General features: G+C 42.0%; 2 protein-coding genes across 2 annotated transcripts; both read right to left on the bottom strand.

Moving 5' to 3' along the window:
* Nucleotides 1-583: 583 nt before the first annotated feature.
* On the bottom strand, nt 584-5,995 carry degs1 (delta(4)-desaturase, sphingolipid 1). The gene is made up of 3 exons (XM_040005072.1): nt 5,774-5,995; nt 2,480-3,222; nt 584-1,939 (listed from the first exon to the last, which is right to left on the bottom strand). Exons 1-3 carry the CDS (start codon nt 5,853-5,855, stop codon nt 1,793-1,795), a joined length of 972 nt encoding a protein of 323 aa, XP_039861006.1. The 5' UTR covers nt 5,856-5,995; the 3' UTR covers nt 584-1,792.
* Nucleotides 5,996-8,200: 2,205 nt separating this feature from the next.
* Nucleotides 8,201-22,580, bottom strand: fbxo28 (F-box protein 28). The gene is made up of 5 exons (XM_040005071.1): nt 22,334-22,580; nt 21,103-21,212; nt 18,016-18,154; nt 11,540-11,735; nt 8,201-11,257 (listed from the first exon to the last, which is right to left on the bottom strand). Exons 1-5 carry the CDS (start codon nt 22,520-22,522, stop codon nt 10,755-10,757), a joined length of 1,137 nt encoding a protein of 378 aa, XP_039861005.1. The 5' UTR covers nt 22,523-22,580; the 3' UTR covers nt 8,201-10,754.
* Between the last annotated feature and the right edge of the window lie 492 nt (nt 22,581-23,072).

The raw sequence follows: 23,072 nt of genomic DNA, 5'->3' as shown, positions 1-23,072 counted from the left end.
CTCAGGAATTTGTATTGAGACTGCTGTCAGTGGGAGGAGAGGGACAGGCACTACAACGGTCTCACAGGCGATATCAAGCCAGCCCTGAACCAAAGAGAAACAACTGGACTGTAGTTTAGTGCTCCAAAGTCCTCTTCCCACATCAAAGTCATTTCTTTTTTTAAAGATTTACTTTTGGCCCTTTTCCAGGCCCCCTCAATATATGCAGTGAAGAGTGACAGGAAAGTAGAGATTGGGCCGGAACAAAAACCCATGCCGGCCGGCCGCCTCCCCATCCCAGTGAGCCAAACCGGCGCCCCACATGAAAGTATATTTCTAAATGGAAACTTGGAGGTGTCTAAAGTGCCAAAACTACCAAATGCTTTACTAACTGGCGTGGGGATCATTTTTTAGTTTTCACTCTTTTCCATTTCTATATTTATATACATATAAATAAGTGTTCAAGGTGCATTCTCTTACTTTGCTTCCATAAGCTGTAAAATCAGACAATGGATTTCTTTCTTCAAGTTTATCACTGGCTAAAATGAGCAGTCATCATGAATGCAGCCACCTGACACACAGGAGGACACGAAGGACCAAGACGTTTGTTTTCCAGAGTTTAATGTGACGCTGGTCTCTTTAAGGAGGAAGCAAACAGTGTGAAACATACAGCACAGTACAGAAGTGACAGGCCTGCTCCAAGCACACAGCACAAAAAAGTGAGTGCACTCCTCTGCGTTTTACATCCAGAGATGTCCCACAGTGAAATCATAACAGCACCACAGTCGCCTCAGTACTGTCCACCTCATTCAGTTCAACATAAGTAAATGTGCAGGCTTAAAACATAAAGTAAAGCTAATTGTTTTAACACTTTCATCTTTTAAAGTCTTGCTCAAGAAGCAATCAACTGAGTTAAGATCACAATCATGGAAAACAAAGCTCTGGTGATCAGTTACATATGCATGTCACAAGCTCAGACATTTTCAGTCACAGGTTGGATGAGGATGGGCTGGGAGCCATTACAGGCCACAAAGTGTGAACATCTAAATTTCGCTTTTATGTTGGCTTTAAATGTGCATAGATGCATCACTCACAAGAAATTCAATTTATATGGAAGGAAGTTACATTTAAATACACTGTGTTTGAGCTCTAAAGTGGAAGAAAACATCTGGTTGGATCCAGCTGCTTTGGTGCCTTCAGACGATGGCACAGCCAGCTGTGACGCTTTACTTCAGCAGAGGAATCTGTGGGGCTGGCTGCACAAAGACCTCATACTCTAACAGTTCGACTAGCGGGACAGGACGCAGACATGGAAGTTGCAGAGATCACTCCGTTAAAAAGGAAGTCCAGTCTGAATGAAGCCTCTTTGTAACAGCAAGGGTGTGTCAGAGAGAAGTGCTGCATTGTGTTAGCCCTGGGTGGACTGGCAGCCCGCCCCGGAGTTACCCTACCCCCAGTATCCGCACACAGGCTCCAGGGCCCCCACCACCTGACTTTGAGAAGCACTCAGGAAAAGTATGAATGAAGCTTTACTTTTTCGGATATCTGAACCAATTCATAGCTGTTCAGATATCAGGTCTCTGTGCAGCCAGTCCTATATTTGTTCTCGCTCTACAACACCAACAAATTAAAGCCCAGCACCACCCGTTTTTGGACCTGGAAAACAAAGACCTGTTCTGTGCACACTCAGAACTTCATCCCTCTAGTCAGTTTAGTCCACATGTGGAATGCACTGATCTGCAGAAGCTGTTAATTTTTTCAAAGTGGAAAGGCTGCCTTTACAGCAGACACACACTGTGTTCCCACAGTGGCGTTACTCCTGTTTGACCTCTCCCTTCAGCTTTCTCTTGATTCGTGAATATGGGCTTATGGTATCGTCCATGATGAAGTCGTATAAGACCTTCACCCAAGATGTGTACTGAGGCAGGTCAGCATAATACTCTGCAGCAATTTCCTTTACCTGAAAACAAAACACAAGGAATGGACACATCACAACTTTCTCCATTTACTCACTATACAATTTTCTTTCATGCTTGAGACATAATGATTTTACTGTTTCTGCACAAATTACACTGGTGGTGGTGAAATCAAACTCCTGTGAAAGAAGGAGTTTACAGCCTGCTGCTCACAGATAACTTCATGTTCCTTTAGGATTTTCAATGCTGATTTCAGTTTCTTTCATATCTCAGGTTACAGAGGGGCAGGGATCCTTTATTGTTCTCCTGAGTACATTCAATCACAATATTCTGTATAATTTTAATATTAAACCAAATCAAATCATGGAGTACAGCTTTACTGTTCTATTAGGCAGGTTTTATGTGACAAATCTAGTTCTCAGCTGAAGAATGTTTTTAACCATTGTAGTTTCTCTCTCAGAACGACTGCCTAAACCATCTGTTGACTTTGCATGTGTACACAACAATGTGACATTAGCAGGGAACTAACTCCAGTGGTCAGAATGTGTGGGTAACAACCTGCACTGTCTCTGAACTTTACTCACCATGGGCAGCCTGCGTCCTGGGATGCTGGGGAAGTCATGGTGCTCATTGTGGTAACCCACATTGAAGGTGAGCAGATTGAGAGAGCCGTAATAAGAGTAGGTCTCGTGACCCTTCAGGAACATGTAGTGCTCAGCTATGAAGTGGCCAGAAATTGGATGCAAGCCCATTCCCAGCATGGAGCCAGCCAACATGTAGACCACAGGCTTAGCCCCCCACAGCCAGTAGAGCAGAACATTGAAGGTGACCTGGAAAGCCACATTGGTCATCTCAAGCTGAGTGATGGGTTTAGGGTTAATGCAAAGGGGCCGTATAGCATAGAAAAGTGGCTGCAGAATAATCCAGATAAACTTGCGAAAGCGAGTGCAGAAAAACCAGCCTTCAAAATCAGTGGGGATATCTACATCAATCCCATCTCCACCCAGGTAGCGATGATGATCCAGGTGATAGCGTTTGAAAGACGCAGAGTAGGGCAGGCCGATCGGCAGGTTGGCAAAGATGGCAAAGTAGCGGTTCCACATGGCTTTGTTATTTCCAAATGCTGTATTGTGGGAGATCTCGTGAATAGCAAGGGTCATTGAGTGGTTGATGCAACTGCCAAATGCATAAGTCCAAAACAGAACCCATTTCCAGTCCAAGTCCTTGACCAGGTAGAAAGCTACAAACTGTATCACCACCATCATGCACACGATCCACTTCAACCTCGGGTCAGGACCCATCAGCGTTTTGATTTTTGGATATTTGGCTGCAAGATAAACACAGGAGACTCAAAGTCAGTTCAGTCAACATTCAAATGCTGAAAAGAAGACTATCGCAACCTCATGAGGTAAAGCTGCGCTCCTAATTAAACGTTACACTCTTCGTACAAAGTTGTAGACAATGATATCCTTGAATTAAGACTATTTATGAATTTGGAACACATGTATCCTTGTTAAATTTGAAAAACGCTACTGCATTTTGCTAATCGGTCATTTAAAACTGCTGCCATAAATAGTATTTCGATCTTATTTTAATGGCTGACTCAAGAATAATAAACACTTCAGGACACCTTAAGAGACTTGGTGAAGACAGTGTTTCACTCAGGCCTTTTCCACAGGTTCATGTGATTAAACATGTTTCATTTACATTAAAGCATCACATTTTTTCCATAAAAAAAAAAAGCATAGGTTACAAAACCAAATTTGGTCAAGGCAATGTTAAAACAGCAACAACCTCCCCCCCCACTTAATTAGTGACCTGTGTGTCAATTCTCTCTGTATCTTCCTGTCCTTTCTTAAAACCTTTGACCCCAACACTACAAAGCTAATAGTCATGTTTTATAATCATGATACATTTGTACCTACATGACAGATGCATTTCAAAAATCCAAAAGATCCAGTTTAACATGTAAAGACACAGACTAGTTATAAACCCCAAGACTTATGGAAAAATACCCTTTGAAAGGTTATTGTATATAATTAAAACTATGCCTTTGGGGGGGGGGGGGAACAAACTGAATTTATTTTGTGAAAATAAACATAATCAAAGAGATCTCCTTAGCTTTAGTCTGCTAAAGTATGTTACTACACCTTGCCTGATGGCGCTTTGATGGACAAGTTTATTGAGTTTACTAGAGCCTACAAGACTGAAAGCCAACGTTCAGCATATGACCTACAACACAGAAATACTTGAAAAGACTAAAACTAACACTGAAACTAATACTTAAACTAAAACTCAATGTGCTGCAATGGATTAAGTCCACAACTTAATCTGACTGAACTCCACTGACGTGCAATGAAAGGTGCAATAGAGATAAAATGGATTAAAAATTTGAATGACTCAAACCTTTAACAACCTCAGTCAAAACAAGACGAAAGCCAGCTCAAGCCACGTAAGTATAAGCTGTTGACTCATTTCAGATTCACTCAGGTTAAAAGAGCAAACTCACAGGGCCTCCAGGCTACATATATTTGCACAAAACGTGGGACCTTACAGCAGAGAGATGTGTCTCAACACATCCTGTGTCACACCATGCTGCCTCCACTACTAGAGCAAGATGGCTCTCAGAGGGAGGGACCTGAGACCACATACAGTTAAGCTCTTTACAAGCAAATATGTATGGACATACAAACTATATTGGACCAAGTAGCCAATATTCAGTAGGGGCACAATTCACAAAGTTTGGAGGTATATAATCGCAAAGACCTTGCAATATGTGACATAAAAACAACTTAAAATGCTGTAAGGAAAAAAAACTCAGTGAACTTAAAGTATTGTGAAATCTCTGTGTGAAATTGTGACTCTCCTCAGTGAAAAAGACACTAGAAATGCAAAAGAAACACTGATCACTGTCCTCTTGGTCCAGTGGCTAAAGCAGACCACCTGATTCAGAGAAAAAGGCACTTTGACACAATGAACGCTTTGTGTGTTTGAAAGAAGAAAAGCAGCATTCAATGTGAGTCAGCTGCCTATAGTTACTAATGTGAATCATATATGTAGAGAGAGAGATCATGGTTCTGATTATTTAGTTTTCGAGCTAAAATGCAAAAAAAAAAGTTTATGTACGTCCTTCAGTTTCATGTCACGATAATTCAGTATCTTTGGGTTTGAACTCTGAAACTAAAAAAAAGAGTCCTTGGAAATTAGCTATACCACTTAAACTACAAACCAGAACAAACTTTTAAAAAAACCCAATACGTACGGAGCATACTGTAGTTTTTATACTGGCTATTGTCAAATTGCAATACTTTTCCTTTTTTGTTTGCAATGCTTTAACTATACCAAGTGTGGGGCGAGAATGTGATATAATATGTGCGTTTAACGCTTAAAATCTGCCCCCAGTCAACAAACCACTCCTGAAAGGCACCGGTTATGTGTCAAACCGTTACTGCAGTTTTCCCAAGAGAAACTTAGGGAGTGGCACATAACCACTGCGAGAACTCCCCATTTGCTAGCCTCACATAATATTAGTTGGTTCGAATGGCCTAAATAGCTGGAACTTCCTTGTGTGCGTGTGTGTGCGCGAGCGCGTGTCCATGTCAAATTGTGTAACTGAAACGATAGTGGTTCTCACTGTGGGTTAAATATTGAGCAAAGTTGGCCTGATAGCTAACATATACGGGTGCATAAGGAACCGTTAGCTTGAAACTAATTAGCAACTTACAGTTGCTTAAAACTACTCAAAAAACTAAGCCTTTATGGTGTCGGGGTGTGCAATTAGACGGTTTAACGAAAGTTAGTCGTCAAAAGCCAAACTTGGTTATACCTTTGTTAACTATGGATTTATGCGCAATTTGCTAACGGATAAGCTAGCTCACCCAAAATCGCTTTTCTCCTGTCAGCATGCGGCTGGTCCGTATAAACCCATTCGTAGTCCTCACGGGCGACTCGGTTTCCCATCTTTGTGACTACTGTAGTGAGAGGTTTACAGCACTTCTCCAAAAAGTAATAGCACAAGGTCGTTTCTTTAAAAGAAACTTCTTTGCCTCCCTTCCTTTCGTCTTTGATGGCCCGACGCTGACGTGCGCAAAAGCCGGCAGGCTGCAGACTCCGCCCCCCGGTGGCCTGTCGCTACGTAACAGCGAACACCGTTACGTGACGACAACCTTGTTTTAAGGCTGTTGCTATATCAACAAACTAACATTTCAGCGAAACATATATTTACAGAATATATCTTGAGGGTTTTTTGTTTTTCTTGAGTTAGCACCTCAAAAATCGTCAAACCTCTTGACTTGGAGTGAAAATAGTTCACCGCAGACCTGAGCAAGTTAAATAACTGAGATTCTTTTATTCTCCAGTTGTGTGTTCATATCCTTTTTAAAAGTGACATTAAATTAAACTGTTGTGAAATGAAAATGTGACAGTAAAAAACAAGTGTAAAACAGGACATTCTCTGAGCAGAAATACTAAGGCTTTGAGCAGGGCCGTGCAGAGATGTTTGAAGGGGCATGTGCTCAAAGTTAAAAGAGGGCACCAACAACCAGGCTGAACCCCCATTCATCAAGAATCTAATATGGAATCACATCATACTATATCACTGTCATCAGGCAGGGACAATGCAAAGCAAATGTAGCCTATGTTTTACCTGATGTGTAAAATGTTGCTGTTGAGCAGTTGCTGCTGCTCCTGCTGCAGATAGTGCTGGAGGGGCGGGGCGATCTCAAAACATTAAACAAGTGTTTTAGATAATAATAAACTTCAAAGACTATTCATACGGACATACTTACTAGTACATATCATCATCCAGAGTAAAGTCACAGAGAAGCGTGTACTCACCTTTGCTGTTGTTGCCACTTTGTAAAGTTTGAGTTTCTAATGAGGGTCAGTGTTGCCAGATTGGGTTGATGCTCTAATCCAGCCAGATGTTGTCTATCAATCTCGCACTCTCCCTCCATTAATAACTTGTCAGCGTAACATAATCATTAAATAGCAGACCAAGCATCACTGCTGCATTAAACACAAAAGAACAGTAAACTGGGTTTGCCAGCTGAATGACTGACTGTCTTTGCATCAGAAATGATTAAATGTATATATTTGTAGTTTCACTTTATTTATTCATATACTGCTGTATTTAAATGTTGTATTTAAATGCAAGTCAAACTTGCATCAGCACAACTAAATTCTCCACCTGTCCCTAGCAGCCAGTGGGAACACAGATGAAGGGAACGCTGGTTTAAGGTGCTTCTCAAAAATTCTCAACAGGTTCTTCATCAATCAGCCTATTATTGCTTCATACATCTGCTTTTTTTAAAAATCCGTAAGGGACTTTTAAGAGCCATGTCAGTCTGTTGTAAATGTGTTTTAGGGCTCAGTTTCTGCCTTTATTGGTCTCTGTCTTGTGTGGTTTTTCTGTGTGTTTGTTCATTTATTTTTTCGTCCATCACCATGAGTGACTCCGAAATCCAAGCTCCGTTAATGGTCCTGGATAATGTGACTGATCAGCAGGAACTAATTGATGAGCTTCAACATACTGATGACTTGCTTGGTGAGGAAGCTCCCTTTTGAATTAACACCATGGGCACTTTTAGATTTCAACACAGGTGGTTGATTGTTACACTCTGGAAATGAAATGAAGGTGCGTGTTATTAAGCCAATAAATTATGAAAAACTGGGTTTAGATTTTTGGTGAAAAATGTGTTCATGACGGGGCAGAGTTCTTGCATTTTGTGTAAATTTAAGCATATAACAATTTGATTATTGCTTAATAAAAAAAAAAAGACAAACTGAAGCTACACAACACGGGGGGTTTACAAACACAAGTCTCACTTATTGGCTTACTTATTTATTCTATATGCTATACAGCACATAAAAATTCACATTTTATGTGACTGGAATGTTTATTTATCTGGGCTACAGAAAATTTATATGAAACGCGTATACTGCATATTTGCACCATACATAATGCATATTGCAGGAAGTAACACCTGCATATGTTTAAAAATGGCTTTGATTTGGATGCAGTCTCATTGCCACACTGCAGCGTACCAGCACAGCACTCCAGTTGGTTAGTCATCAGAACTGTAGTTTCCTGTCTCCAGCACGAACATTTCCTGTTATTGTTTTTATTTCTTTCGTGCCAATGTCATGTATCCACCAAAATGGATAATACGACCGACCACACAAGCAAAGAATGATGTCAGTTACATTTGTTTTACTACCAAACGTAATGAATGTATATGATGAATGAACACTCAAATATTAACATTAAATCTACAGCTTCATGTTTACAATCAGAGATACACAAATGTGTTAGCTGATTTTTAATAGGTTTGATTTGTACATCAGTAACAGTAATGTGTGCAACAAGACTGTACAATTAGCCCCAACTCAAAAGAGTTTTCTTGGCATACGTACATGAAATAATTCACAATCTGCACTTTAAAATACATGAAGAATACAGTAAGGTTTTCTAGACTGAGATGCAGTCTCAGATGGAACCACCAGATTATATCTTCTTGTGCTTTGTTGCCTTGTGTCTTCATAATAGACACGTGAGATGCATTTCCAAAATGTCTTTACCAAATGAATGTGCCATGTGTTAGTTCAGGTCATCCAAAGAACAGAAACACTTGGAACAAGGAAAACACAAGTGCAGCCACAAGGCAACAAAACAAGTTTGTACAGAGAAGGAAGCAGGCAGTCGAACGGTAATCGGTTCCCACTGCCACCATCTATTTGTGCAAAAAAGTCCAAAAATCAGGTTCACTCCCTCGTCTTTTTCAGGTGGAGGCAGAAGTCTCAGGAAGAGTTTCAAAACATAAGGAGAAAACAAAAATCAGCTGGCATTTGGGACAAAGTGAGAAAAACCTGCAAGTTTTAGAAGTGACCTTTGAAATGCAATCTTGTTTTAGTTTTTTCCTTCCTTCTTTTCCCCCACATGTACTTCTACACTTGTGTTTTTCTCTGAGTTTACAGAAGTACTACAAGTCCTAAGCTGGGGAAAAGCCCAGTATGAGCCAGCAGGGATTCTATATTTGCAATTCAATACTGGAGGAGTGTTTACATGATCTGACAACGACATCCCAGAAATCTTAAAAGCTCAAAAAAGTATAAGAAGCAAACAACTGATCGTTGTTTTCATTTGGACCTCAGAAACGGACTAAAACCTTCAGATCTTCATCAGCAGACGAGGTTGGCCAAATGTTGTATCAAGCGACATGTGGCTGAAAATGTCGATAAAAGCCAGCAAGTGACACCAGGTTACATTTATTGAGTTAAAGTACTTAATTCAAGGTCGTCTCAGTTTTCAGACTGTTAGCAAAGGGAAAGTATTAAAAGTATTGTGCAAGCCTGCCAAAGTTAGGCCTTGTGTGTCTCCAGTTTGTGCAGTCAGGACAGACTACACAATGAAACCCCCCCAGGGTAAAACACTGACCTGTACTGGAGTACATGTTGTGTACAGTGAATATGCAGAATGTTTGAAGCTCATATCAGGCTTCTCACGTTATTCAGAGAACAGATGCAAAACACCAGTTTGCCATCAAGGTCAGTTTTATAGTATTTTTATCCTCAGCACAGCTCATACAGTAATGCATCATATAACAGCCAAATATGGACATGAGGGGCTTCAAACGCATGACTGCTTTCATATTCAGCACAGCACGGCTCCTGTGCTCTCTGCTGCTTCTGTAAAGAGTGGAAAGAAACTGATGTGCATATTCCCCCCCAAAGAGCTGATACATGACAGTTTGGCCTTCTCCTCCTTTCAGCCGTGCTTTTCATGAAGATTCAAGAATTCATCAAAAACTCATCTGAGCAGCAGCTCTTGAAAAAAAAAGAAAAAGCGAGCTACTAAAAAGAAATAATTAACTGACTATTTCATCGATTCATATTGCACTTAGCCAAACTTAGAAAGAAGCTGTTGCAACTGATTTAGACCCCTGTGAAGATCACTAACTACTGACAACATGCAACCGCAGTTAGGCTGTTCCAGGAGCATCACACTTCCTATTTTCATTCGATATCCTTTAGTAGTTTATGTTCCCAAAATGACAAGTATGAACATTTTCTTAACAAACAGGAAATGCATTAAATCACATGTGCAAGGTGACTTCTGTTAACAAGACTCCAAATATAAGGCTGCAAATATAAGCATCTTCATTTGAGAGTACAGTCATTTCAATGAAACAACCTTTTTAGAGGCAAATAGCCAACCACCCACCTATACCCTTATTGATTTAAGTGGTTCAGAAGCCTTGCAAGGACTGGCCAACAAATCCTATGTGCAGAACCAGGACACTGATGAATGGAGCATAAGAAAAAACATTGTGTAGCCAAAGCCTAATGTCTTCTATAGAGTTACATTATCATGCAGGTAGTGATAAATCATCAGCAAATCACTCTGTCACCCTAGGTCACACTGTAGTCTGACTCAGTCCACTGCCTGAAATCACTACACCGCCACATGTGGAGTAATCCACTGCTCAAAGTAGAAACTACAACGCGGAGTAGCTGAGAACGGGACCTTTTTAAAGGTGAAACTATAAACTAGTGACGTGTTTACACAGTAATGTATTATTTAGGCGAGTCTTTAACAAAAGGAAAATCAGACATTAACAGTTCTGTAACGACAAACCTAACCATGTGCAAAGTCCTGGATGACATTCAGGGTTCAGTGCTTTGGTTGTGGACAGCAGAGAATTATTCCACACCGCAGCAGGTGGTGTCAGCGCTGTGTGTGAGACAGTATACAGGAAGTGTGTTGGTGGAGTGGCTGATAACTCTGGGCACTGGTTTAAGATGTGATCAGTCAGACCTTAAAAATCAAAATAACTTGAGCTAAATGACACACTGAGTTTCTCATTTCTTGCTGCGCAGCCGTTTGGATTGTCGTGGAAGGTCTGAGCTTTTTCTGGTGCGTTTTAGCGAAGACCCTACCTCACCCTCTGTCTCCCTGGGTGAGGCTGCAGCCACGCCTGTCAAGACAGCAGCAGATGTGCTGGCAGCAGTGAAAGACACAGCAGAGCTGCTGGATGTGGAGGGGACAGTTGTGTTGGGCCTGGGTCCTCCGATAGCAGCAGCGCTACTCTCCATCAGTTCACGGAGCTTGTGCTCCAGCTCTGCGAGGCGGGCGTTCTGCTCAGCGATCACCTGGCTCTGTTCCTGCAGCTTCTGCTCCTGGTCCTGCAGCTGCTTCTGCTGCTCCAGCTGCTTGACCCGAATTTCCTGCATCTCCCTCCGCAGTACCGTCATCGATGCCCCGTTCACTTTCACCTGCTGCTGCACCTTGGTCATCTCAGAGCGAGAAGGTGTGTTCTTAGCCAGCAAGGACATGGTGGTCAAAGAGGTAGATGGACCTGCCACTGAGGGCACAAGACACACATCTGAGTAAAGCGTGTTCCAGAGTTAGCATAGCGTGTGAAGCAGAGCGCGTGCAGAGCAGTGCAAACAACCAACGGCTGGGGTGGCACGTAAGACTAAACAGGACGATGACTTTCTCGTCTCTCACATTTAGCGACAACTCTGATACAAATGGAAAGCCACAAACGCACAACCACTGTGGCTCAAATGTTGCATTTAAAACCTTGGACACCCGGTGCAATAGGGATGCGCAACTATTATTGTTTTTGTCACATTTCAATTACCTGGTGCAGAGCCAATGAGGCGACCAGACAGATCGGCTCCCGGCAGTTTCTTCTTCAGAATGGGGACGATCTTCTCATCGAAGTACTCCATGGCCATGGAGGAGATGTCCCTCAACTCCTGCAGAACCTCATGAGCTCGCTGAGGTGCTCGGGTAGAGTTCACGTAGCGCAACACGCGGTAAATCTCATCTATAACCTGATGACACACAACAGCACGTGATCAGGAGAATACAAATAACAGAGAAATAATGAGTGAAACAGGCTTTTAAAAGCTCGATGCGGCATTCAGGTGTGGGGAGCTGACCTGGTCGGAAGAAACAAATTAAAAAGGCTCTGGTATGAGCCACTACTAACAGTTAAAGCATAGTTTTAAATGGTCACATGTTGAACTGTGGTGCAGCTAAGACGTCCTAAACCAGCAGCAACGGCACCAACCTGATTAAAGACAGTTTCAACATCAATAATCAAACAAATAGTTTTCCTTTTTAATCATGCTGGTACTGTTGTTGATTTAGGGCATTTTCCTTCCACTGCAGTTCAACATGTGTGTTAAGGCCCTGGCCATATTCTGAATCAGTGTGTGTTCTGTGCCTTTAAGAGTCTCTGCAGGGCCTCCACGTGATTGGAGGAGCCGTTTTGGGCCGGCTTTGACCTGCCACCTGCTGACTGACACCCACTATGAACTGGCCATTTCAAAAACCCTGTCTCCCGCAGATGTTCCCCAGGCAGCAACAGCAGACCTGTCCTCGGCCTCCAAACTGGCAGTGCTTGATCTTGTAAATAGCACTGAAGCAGAAGGGGTGAACACCCTATTTTTTTGCACTTTTTCTCTTGTTTATTAAATTAGGGAATTAAAGGTAGTGCTTGTGTTTTGTTTAGTTTGGTTTCGAGTAGGGTTTAGGTAGCACTTCTTTGGAATAGGTTGTTTTGTTTACTATTTTGACCTTTTTTCACCCTGGAGTTTATGGTCTAAGGAGTTTGGAAAGAAAAGCATCTGGACTTCTTTAAGTTGCTTGAAGACGTCTTCGAGCAACTTAAAGAACCTTCACAGACCTGGAGTTTATGCTTTCAGTTTTGTTGTTATTGGTAGCAATAAACCTCACTCTTAGATTGACTATTGGGGGACAGGGGTGTGGAAACCCTGTCAAAGTAGCCATTCACTTTACTTGAATCTCAGTGCTAAGCTCAGATAAAATACTTATTGTGGGTGATTTTAACATCCATGTAGATGCTAAAAATGACAGCCTCAACATGGCATTTAATCTGTTATTAGACTCAATTGGCTTCTCTCAAAATGTAAAAGAACCCACCCACCACTTTAATCACACTCTAGATCTTGTTTTAACATATGGCATAGAGACTGAACATTTAACAGTGTTTCCTGAAAACCTTCTCCTGTCTGATCATTTCCTGATAACATTTATATTTACAATAATTGATTACACAGCAGTGGAGAGTAGACTTTATCACAGTAGATGTCTTTCTGAAAGCGCTGTAACTAAGTTTAAGAATATAATCCACCCACTGTTATCATCTTCAATGCCCTGTACCAACACAGAGCAGAGCAGCTATCTGAACGCTACCCCAACAGAGGTCGATCATCTTGTTAATAATTTTACCTCCTCACTACGTACGACTCTGGATACTGTAGCTCCTGTGAAAACTAAGGTCTCTAATCAGAAGTACCTGGCTCCGTGGTATAATTCTCAAACACGTAGCCTAAAGCAGATGACTCGTAATCTGGAGAGGAAATGGCGTGTCACAAATTTAGAGGATCATCATTTAGCCTGGAGAAATAGTTTGCTGCTTTATAAGAAAGCCCTCCACAAAGCCAGAACATCTTCATCACTGATTGAAGAAAATAAGAACAACCCCAGGTTTCTCTTCAGCACTGTAGCCAGGCTGACAAACAGTCAGAGCTCTGTTGAGCCAACAATCCCTTTAACGTTAACTAGTAATGACTTCATGAACTTCTTCACAAATAAAATTTTTATCATTAGAGAAAAAATTACCAATAATCATCCCACAGATGTAATATTATCTACAGCTACTCTTAGTACCACTGATGTTAAGTTAGACTCTTTTTCTCCAATTGATCTTTCTGAGTTAACTTCAATAATTACTTCCTCCAAACCATCAACGTGTCTTTTAGACCCCATTCCTACAAAACTGCTCAAAGAAGTCCTGCCATTAATTAATTCTTCGATCTTAAATATGATCAACCTATCTCTAATGATCAGCTATGTACCACAGGCCTTCAAGCTGGCTGTAGTTAAACCTTTACTCAAAAAGCATCTCTAGACCCAGCAGTCTTAGCTAATTATAGGCCAATCTCCAACCTTCCTTTCATATCAAACATCCTTGAAAGAGTAGTTGTCAAACAGCTAACAGATCATCTGCAGAGGAATGGTTTATTTGAAGAGTTTCAGTCAGGTTTCAGAGCTCATCACAGCACAGAAACAGCTTTAGTGAAGGTTACAAGTAGGGCTGCCACAAACAATTATTTTGATAGTCGACTAGTCACCGATTATTTTTGCGATTAGTCGACTAATCAGATCATCATCCATTGGACGTAAAACTTACAGCTTATTGCACCAGCAGCATCTGCTCTTATATGACTATCACTAGCTTACAGCTTTAAGTGTTTAAGGTGCTAACTAAAAATAAAGACAAGATGATAGTTTGTTAGATTTTTCATGAAATTTGCAGATTGTTTCAGTGAAGTTTAATAAACTCCTTGCTATCTAAAATATAACAGGACACTGGAGTAAATTCTCAAGCATCTCACACTTCTGATAATCAGCTGTCAGCTGTGTAAAAACTATAACTTTAATCTCAGCCAAACCGATTTACTCAGGAACAAATAAAATACTAAAAAAGCCAAACAATAACATTTTTAAGTTATCTAAGTGACTTATATATCATGTTTAACCTGAGTAGCGAAAGACGGCGGTGGGTTTGAAAACGATTTGGCGGGAGTCCGGTGTTCTCACGGCTCTAGCGAGCCTAGCCCCCGGCTAGCTATCGAGCTAGTGGGTAACAGACGTCTCCGAAAACATCGGAGCGCTTTTGAAAATATGTGGTGTCTTGATAAACTGAGCAGATATTTGAGGTTTACACAGCTACATTCTCGCCTGAAAATATGTTAAACGTTTATTTTGTGACCCAGAAAGAATAATAAGAGTAATATTAAAACTAACTAGCTGCCGCCATTGTTGGAAACTGAGCTGGGCCGCGCTATGAATTCTGGGACACAGTTTCTTCTTCTTCGGGGTTTAACGGCAGCTGGCATCCTTGTACATGCAGTGCTGCCATCTTCTGTTCCAGTCCGTTATTACACTCTTAAATCCTGCTACTTATTCCTGCGTCTTTTGTGATCTTACAAAGCTTCAAACGATGCGTCGACTATTAAATCAGTCGTCGGCAATTTTGATAGTCGACTAATCGTGGCAGCTCTAGTTACAAATGATCTTCTTATGGCCTCTGACAGTGGACTCATCTCTGTGCTTGTCCTGCTAGACCTCAGTGCAGCGTTCGATACTGTCGACCATAATATCCTATTAGAGCGATTAGAACACGCTGTAGGTATTACAGGTACTGCACTGCAGTGGTTTGTATCATATCTATCTAATAGACTCCAGTTAGTGTGTGAAGAGGACTCTCCATTTACATGCACAGAGGTTAATTATGGAGTTCCACAGGGTTCAGTGCTAGGACCAATTCTGTTTACATTATACATGCTTCCCTTAGGCAGCATCATTAGAAGACATAGCATACATTTACACTGCTATGCTGATGACACCCAGCTCTATCTGTCCATGAAGCCAGATAACACACACCAATGAGTTAAACTGCAGGAATGTCTTAAAGACATAAAGACCTGGATGGCCGCTAACTTTCTGCTTCTTAATTCAGATCAAACTGAGGTTATTGTACTCGGCCCTGAAAAGCTTAGAAATATGGTATCTAAGCAGATTCTTACTCTGGATGGCATTACCTTGGCCTCCAGTAACACTGTGAGGAACCTTGGAGTCATTTCTGACCAGGACATGTCCTTCAATGCAAATATTAAACAAATATGTAAGACTGCTTTCTTCCATTTGTGCAACATCTCTAAAATTAGAAATATCCTGTCTCAGAGTGACGCTGAAAAACTAGTTCATGCATTTATTACTTCCAGGCTGGACGACTGTAATTCATTATTATCAGGATGTCCTAAAAACTCCCTGAAAAGCCTTCAGCTAATCCAAAATGCTGCAGCAAGAGTACTGACAGGGACTAGAAAGAGAGAGCAGATTTCTCCTGTTTTGGCTTCCTGTTAAATCCAGAATTGAATTCAAAATCCTGCTCCTCACATACAAGGTCTTAAATAATCAGGCCCCATCTTATCTTAATGACCTTGTAGTACCATATCACCCTATTAGAGCACTTCGCTCTCGCTCTGCAGGCCTACTTGTTGTTCCTAGAGTATTTAAAAGTAGAATGGGAGGCAGAGCCTTCAGTTTTCAGGCCCCTCTTCAGTGGAACCAGCTTCCAGTTTGGATTCAGGAGACAGACACTATCTCTACTTTTAAGATCAGGCTTCAAACTTTCCTTTTTGCTGAAGCATATAGTTTGGGCTGGACCAGGTGACCCTGAATCCTCCCTTAGTTATGCTGCAATAGACGTAGGCTGCCGGGGATTCCCATGATGCATTGAGTTTTTCCTTTCCAGTCACCTTTCTCACTCACTATGTGTTAACAGACCTCTCTGCATTGAATCATATCTGTTATTAACCTCTGTCTCTCTTCCACAGCATGTCTTTATCCTGTCTTCCTTCTCTCACCCCAACCAATCACAGCAGATGGCCCCGCCCCTCCCTGAGCCTGGTTCTGCTGGAGGTTTCTTCCTGTTAAAAGGGAGTTTTTTCTTCCCACTGTCGCCAAAGTGCTTGCTCATAGGGGGTCATATGATTGTTGGGTTTTTCTCTGTATCTATCATTGTAGGATCTACTGTACAATATAAAGCGCCTTGAGGCGACTGTTGTTGTAATTTGGTGCTATATAAATAAATTAGTCATGTGACAGCTGAGTGTCTCAGCCCTGGTAGTTACTTGATCAAACCCTCCTGATGATGAGCCAACTGCAGACTGATTTCCATAAACCTTAATAGGACAATGCAATCAGACTGAACAAACTAACGAGGAAGGCTGGTTCTGTTGTTGGCATGAAGCTCGTCGCCCTGGAGGTGGTGATCAGGGACAGAATGCGGGCAAGACTGCTGGCAATCATGGAAAATGACTCCCCCCTACATAACACACTGGACAATCTGAAGAGCAGTTTCAGCAACAGGTTCCTTCAACCTGGCTGTCTGAGAGAACGTTACAGGAGCTCGTTCCTTCATGCTGCTGTCAGACTCTGTAATTCATCCATATCAGTCAGGTCCACGCACGCGGAACAGAAATAATCACACCTCACTGCACCCTGTCACTTCTGTATACCACCATAAATACCTGCACACATACTTGTCCTTTTATATTTATATTCATATTTATACCTATATCTAGGGCTGCTCGATTATGGCAAAAATGATAATCACGATTATTTTCACTGAAATTGAGATCTCGATTATTTGACGATATTTATTTAACAATAACAATGTGTTGAATAATGACTTTAAAAAATAATATAAAATAGTGTGCAAATACTGATAACAGTGCAAATGTTTGCAATATAAACATAAATGAAAAATGTAAACATCTATGTTTAGTGAACTTTGCAGTGTTGCTCTGTGGTGCAGCTACGACACCGTAGCAAAGTTTACACACTGTGTCTACGTGATCCACGTCTGACTCCGTGAACCCATAATGCTTCCACACCACTGAAGTTTTTTTTTACCTCTCTTTTCAACCAACGGCAGTCACTCTCCTCTCCAAATAACTTCTGCTTAGCTTTCCGAGCTTCCCTCGGGTCCTCTTAATTGTTGTGACGCGTGTTCGAAATGCAGAGAGGTGCGCTCGATTTGCCACACAGAGCAGCGCGAGAGTAAAGCACGAGGGAGGGGCTAATAATCGGCTCAGTCATTTTTAATGATCGTTGAAAGCCCAGATCGTAATCGGGATTAAAATTCGATTAATTGAGCAGCCCTACCTATATCGCTATATTTAAAAGCACAAGAGCCATATTCAGCATCTGGATTTGACTAAAACTTGCTTTTATTGCTTTGGACTCATCTGTTTACCATCCTGCATGTAGCGCCAGACCGAGGAACAAATTATAGCATGTCACGGCAAACACCAAAGCGGGGATTCGTTTCACTTTATTAACAGACAGGGGTCCATAGAACATAAACTAAATACATAAAAAAGAAAAATAAATGTGGATTAATGTGGACTTGCTGCAAAAGGAAAAAATGAGCTTTTTAAATGAGAACTTTTCCCTTCTGTCTTGAAAACTACTGATGCTGCAGAGTTGTTTGCCAGTAGCAGCTACACTAACCTTTCCAGGGATGAAGCAACACAGGTTGGAGTCCACATATTTCATGAAGGTCATGTTGAGTAGTGAAAGGCGGGTCTCCACAGCAGCCAGGATGTCAGCGTGACGGGCCAGGGAGTGGTTTCTCCTCTCTGACTCTCTCCTGGGAGACAATGGAAACATGAAGAGAACTTTAAAGAATATCCATTTCTATGTATTGTCATTTATATCATTCATATGATCTTTTTCTTGACGTCATTAAGAAAACTCAAAGCTTGGAGGGGAAATTTAAAAGATTTACTGTTCAAGACTCATTTGACTTGTTTTAGAAGTGGGATTCAAACTTGTTTGAAAAGGATCAGAAATAGAGCCTGTAACAGACACAGGAGGCACTCACAGTCAGCACAGCACAAAAGCCTGTGATGACGTCAAGAAACTATTGTAGGTTTGACTAAGAAACAACACAAAAAACCCCAAAAGAACACAGTGTCTGAAAGATGGAAGTTATTACTCCAATTAAAGCTCCTTATTATATCTGTATTTGTAGGAGTTTCTCTTTCATAGAGGGCAAATGTTTGGGAGGAGAATATTGAAATGAATGACACAAACATAATTTACTGAGGTTTGGGGCATGGAGTTTACTGCCAACTGCACAAAATTAAAAGCTGAAAAGTTGTGGTTGTGAATACTAGACAAAGTGTTTAGGCAGAGAAGTGCTTTCAGTGTTTAAGGGGTGTGTGTGTTTCACAGGCATAAAGTGGTTTTTGGTTTATGGTGAGATGGAGGCAGATGATCCACTGAGGCGACGCCCAAAAGAAGCTGCCAAAAAAGGAGGCTGACGAGGACACACACACACACACAAACACACACACAGTAAGGTAGACCCTACAATAATACATACGAGAGAAGATAGATACATATTGTGGACACAATACAACATGCTCACATATGCTGTAAGAATCTTGGCTTCTTGTTTACACAGAAACCAAGCAGAAGGGAAGAGAGCCTCTGACCTGCTTTTACTTTGTCTGGTAACTATTATCTGAAGCTACCAGGCCTCAGCATCAGGCCGACACCATGAACTTCACATGAAGGTCAGATAAATAGGGCTGGAATTAAAATGGTGACATACCGGCAGCTAGGGCTGGGCCATATCATACCGTTCACGGTAATACCGGTGTAATGTTGGGCAATGATAAGAAAATGAAATATGGCGATAGAATATGCGTAAAACACGCATGCGCAGTGCCTTTGTTTACATACGCACATGGCGGCGACGCAGAATGAGAAGAGCGAAAGCAGATCGTTGAATGAAACAGATGAAGCAGAACTGGTTTGTAAAAATGCTGCAGCTTCACTGGTGTGGAACTGGTTTAGCTTTCGTTCGTCAGATACACAACAAAGCACTATTTTGGTAGCGCATGCTAGCGGGCCGTCGTTATTACCGTGTTGTTTGGAAAATACGGCGCACTTAAAATCAATCCGTTGATTTTTCTGAAAGTCGACAGAGCCCCTTATAATCCCGTGTGCCTTATGTATGAACTCTGGTTGTGTTTACTGACCTCGAAACGACTTTATGTGCACGACGCTCGAAAATCTGTCAAATGTTTCAGTACGACTTTGCTGAGCTACGAAGCCGCACCGCTTGATGGATTGTCGGAGCATTACGGCTGTCGTAGGCGGAGCCTCGCGGAGTGATACGTACTGTGCTTCAACATAATATTACCGTGTTGTGTTCGTATAACCTCTTTTTAAGTGTTGTGGATGTTATACATGGTTATGCTGAGGATATGTCGGCCAGTTTCCACTGGAAATGCCTTTTGGTTAAACTGTCAGCGAGAAATTTGCACTGTTACATTTTTATATAACTTTAATGCAGATAAAAAAACAGCTGCTTGTTTAAGTGAAAATACATTGATGGGTTTTTTGCACTAATAAAGTTGTGGAGTTGTAAAGTATTTTGTCTCGTGTCAATTATATTGTCAGTTATATCGTTATCGCAAAATTTCAAATGTATATCGTGATACATATTTTTGGTCATATCGCCCTGCTCTACCGGCAGCCACCAGTAGAAATGTGAAAATCTCTGATGATTTTTGGAAAACTTGACCTTGACCTTGAGGTTAAGGTTACCCGGATTTAAACTCATCCAAGATTTTTAGTAGATGCGCCTATGGTTTGAATTCTATGTCGCCTCATTCTTGAGTTTTTGCATTCACAAACTTGGGTGCCCACACTGCCTGCTCATCTGGCTGGGTGATAGCAAAACCCCATCAGCCTTTTACAGCTGAGGGGTAATAAAAAGGGTCTGAAAGCTCAGACTGTGTAAAGCAGTCCCAGCCACCAGCACAAATCCCTAATAAGGACACACAAATGATCCTTCTCTTGACATTTAGGTATGAACACAAAGCTGAACCCGTATAAACGGACACTGCAGCCTGACTGATTATCAAGCTTCTTCCCTGTTGGAGTTCAGGGTCTGGCCGCTGTGGTCGGCTTGGCATTCAGTCAGTTTTCACATCACTCTGGGATCGTGGCTAGCTTAGAATTAGCATGCTATCCGTGCATGTGCTTGGAAAGAGCTGAAGTTGTGTTAGCAGCATAATGCAGCTGTTTCTATCCTGGATGCAGTTTGGACGTTACCCATCATGCTCTCGTCCTTGATGGGAATCAAGAACTTAAATCCCACCCTACTGACAGAAGCACCTTACCAGAAGGATATCATGAGAACACACTTTGTTTGTTAAGGATGTTTTATTTGGTTTCGTCTCCCAATGTCCTAACTCACCAACCAGTACCTGTATTTTTGTTTTATGAACAATGACTTTTCCCTCCTCTGCATTTAAATACAATGCTTTCATTTAGTACAAGGTACATGTGAATTTTATATCCCAGCTTATGAAGAATTTAGAAAAAAATACTTGTGTAAGGATGAGATGATTATGACAAAAAAGCGCTCTACATAAGTGCCAGCCAATTCATTCAGATCAAGGAAAAAGTATCAAGTCATTTCCAAGCTTCTTAAAGTTGGCCAAATAATTAAATAAAGGAGAGTTCCTGAAGAAAACCAGAGTGCAGTGAGAGTGGAATAACTTGTGATGTGATACTGACCTGGGCAGCTGGGCTTTGACTTGCCTCTGGCACAGGCTGTGGTAACGCTCCACCTTCAGGAATCCCTGATTCAGGACACGCTGGCAAATCATGTCCATACGCTTGCATACCTGAAGACAGATCAGAGAGAACAGGTGGACAGGTAATCTGATGAGTATGTAGCAATTCAGAGTTTCAAGTTATTTGCCTACATGGGATTCTTGACACAGTGAGGGTGGAGTGGAGGGCTTCCAGTCTCTACATTCACAGTTTTAAGAGCTGATACATTGGCTCTTATCATTCCTGTTGTTTTCAAAGGAATATTTACCATCCTCTCTTACAATCCTGCTGCAAAAACTACTCCCGAATGTCACCGTTAAGGGGATCAGAGGAAAAAGCAATGGCTGAATTCTACTTTGGGTTAGACTGGAGGAAACGCTTTCTGCTGCTTAAGGAAAAAGTCCGCATTTACAGAAGTCATGAAGTCACTTTTTTAAACCTGATCATTAAATATCAACAGTCATTTGACACTGACCTGATACGTATCTGCTGACACAGCTGCACCGCTCATACTGGTAAGTAAGGTATGACACAGTCCACAGAGCATTGTGTAATGACAAAAAAAATCTTCATTGCACATCTTGTTTGTATTACATGTCACAATACTTTGCATCAAGAGGGGAGTGTTTAGTAGCTATGAGTATCTCAGCAGGGAAACGGTTCCAGTCACAACATTAAGTTCATCTGCAAATGTCAGTGAAAACACGGGTAGTGCACAGCAGTTTTATTACCTCACTTAGCCAGTGAGCCACGAACTCCTCAGCAAACGCAAACTAACATATGACAGCGGCTGATTCTGCACAGCAGGAGAAGAACGAAGCCTCCAGGCTGTGTGCCGAGCAGACTGAAGTGTAGGTGAATGGAGCTGCGAGGCTTCTACTAACCTCACAGAGTTACATAAGGACAGCCACGAGCCCGGTACTGGCTGCAAACAACTCCGTGACCAACACTCATCTGCGCTCTGACAGTTGTGTGATGGTGATAGTGTTGTGTCGTGTATCCCAGCCCTGCTCATCTCGGCTGTCTTGCTAATTCGAGGAGCACAATGCGGGCCGTGGCTGCAAACAGACGGCTCCAGACTGGAGCACGGATGTGAAACAGCCTGATGTCTGCGCTGCCTTTACACGAGTGCTACCCAAACAGGATTCGGAGCCCTGGCTAGCATTAGCTTTGCTGCTGTTTTTGTTCTCACCGAGCGCAGCAGGCTGATCTCATCGTAGGACAGGAAGTTGAGGATGGTCTCGATGGCCACGATGGGCAGGCCCAGCAGGGGGTTGTTCTGGTGCTGCTGGTCCGATGGAGGGGGTGTATGTCTGAGTGACACGATATCTGAGTCCAAGGACCCAACACATCCATCAACTCTCTCTATCACGGCCGCCATCTTGCTTTGAGACAGAGGAGCCGGAAATGACGTTTCAATAGGAAGCTCGTGCCATTTTTTCTTTAAAGATGGAAAAACGGACTCGGCTGTTAACAGTCAGCCGGGCAGTGCGGTCCACAGTCATTTGAAACCACCATGAGCTGCAGCTCTCACATACATACATTAAATGCTGATGTGATCCTGTGTGAGGAAGACAGCAGCCACACTTTGTTCATCAGAAAGTTGGCGCAGGTGAGCCAGGGCCCACACCTCACAATGTTTACTCTCTCGTGGTCTTTTCCACTGGTGTCAGAGTGGGATGGGGATGCAGTTTCACTAGGTGAGCTCTCCGCTAAATAGCCGCTGCCAGGGCTCGACTGGGACAAAAAATCGGCCCAGGCATTTTGAGCAGTTAATGCTCTACCTGGCAAAACGTTGCTAGACCCGCCCCTGCAGTTACCAGCTGTCAGCTACTTAGAAAAGGATCCTGGTGTTATTGTCTCTCAGAAACAGTTCATAACTTCAACTCATTCATGTCACCTAAAAGGTAAACCTGTTTCTCCATCACCTG

The sequence above is a fragment of the Simochromis diagramma genome, unplaced genomic scaffold (assembly GCF_900408965.1).
Source record: "Simochromis diagramma unplaced genomic scaffold, fSimDia1.1 OVJJ01000309.1, whole genome shotgun sequence".
Taxonomy (NCBI): Eukaryota; Metazoa; Chordata; class Actinopteri; order Cichliformes; family Cichlidae; genus Simochromis; species Simochromis diagramma.
The sequence above is the reverse complement of the archived record's forward strand: the minus strand, read 5'-3'. Positions and strand labels throughout refer to the sequence as shown.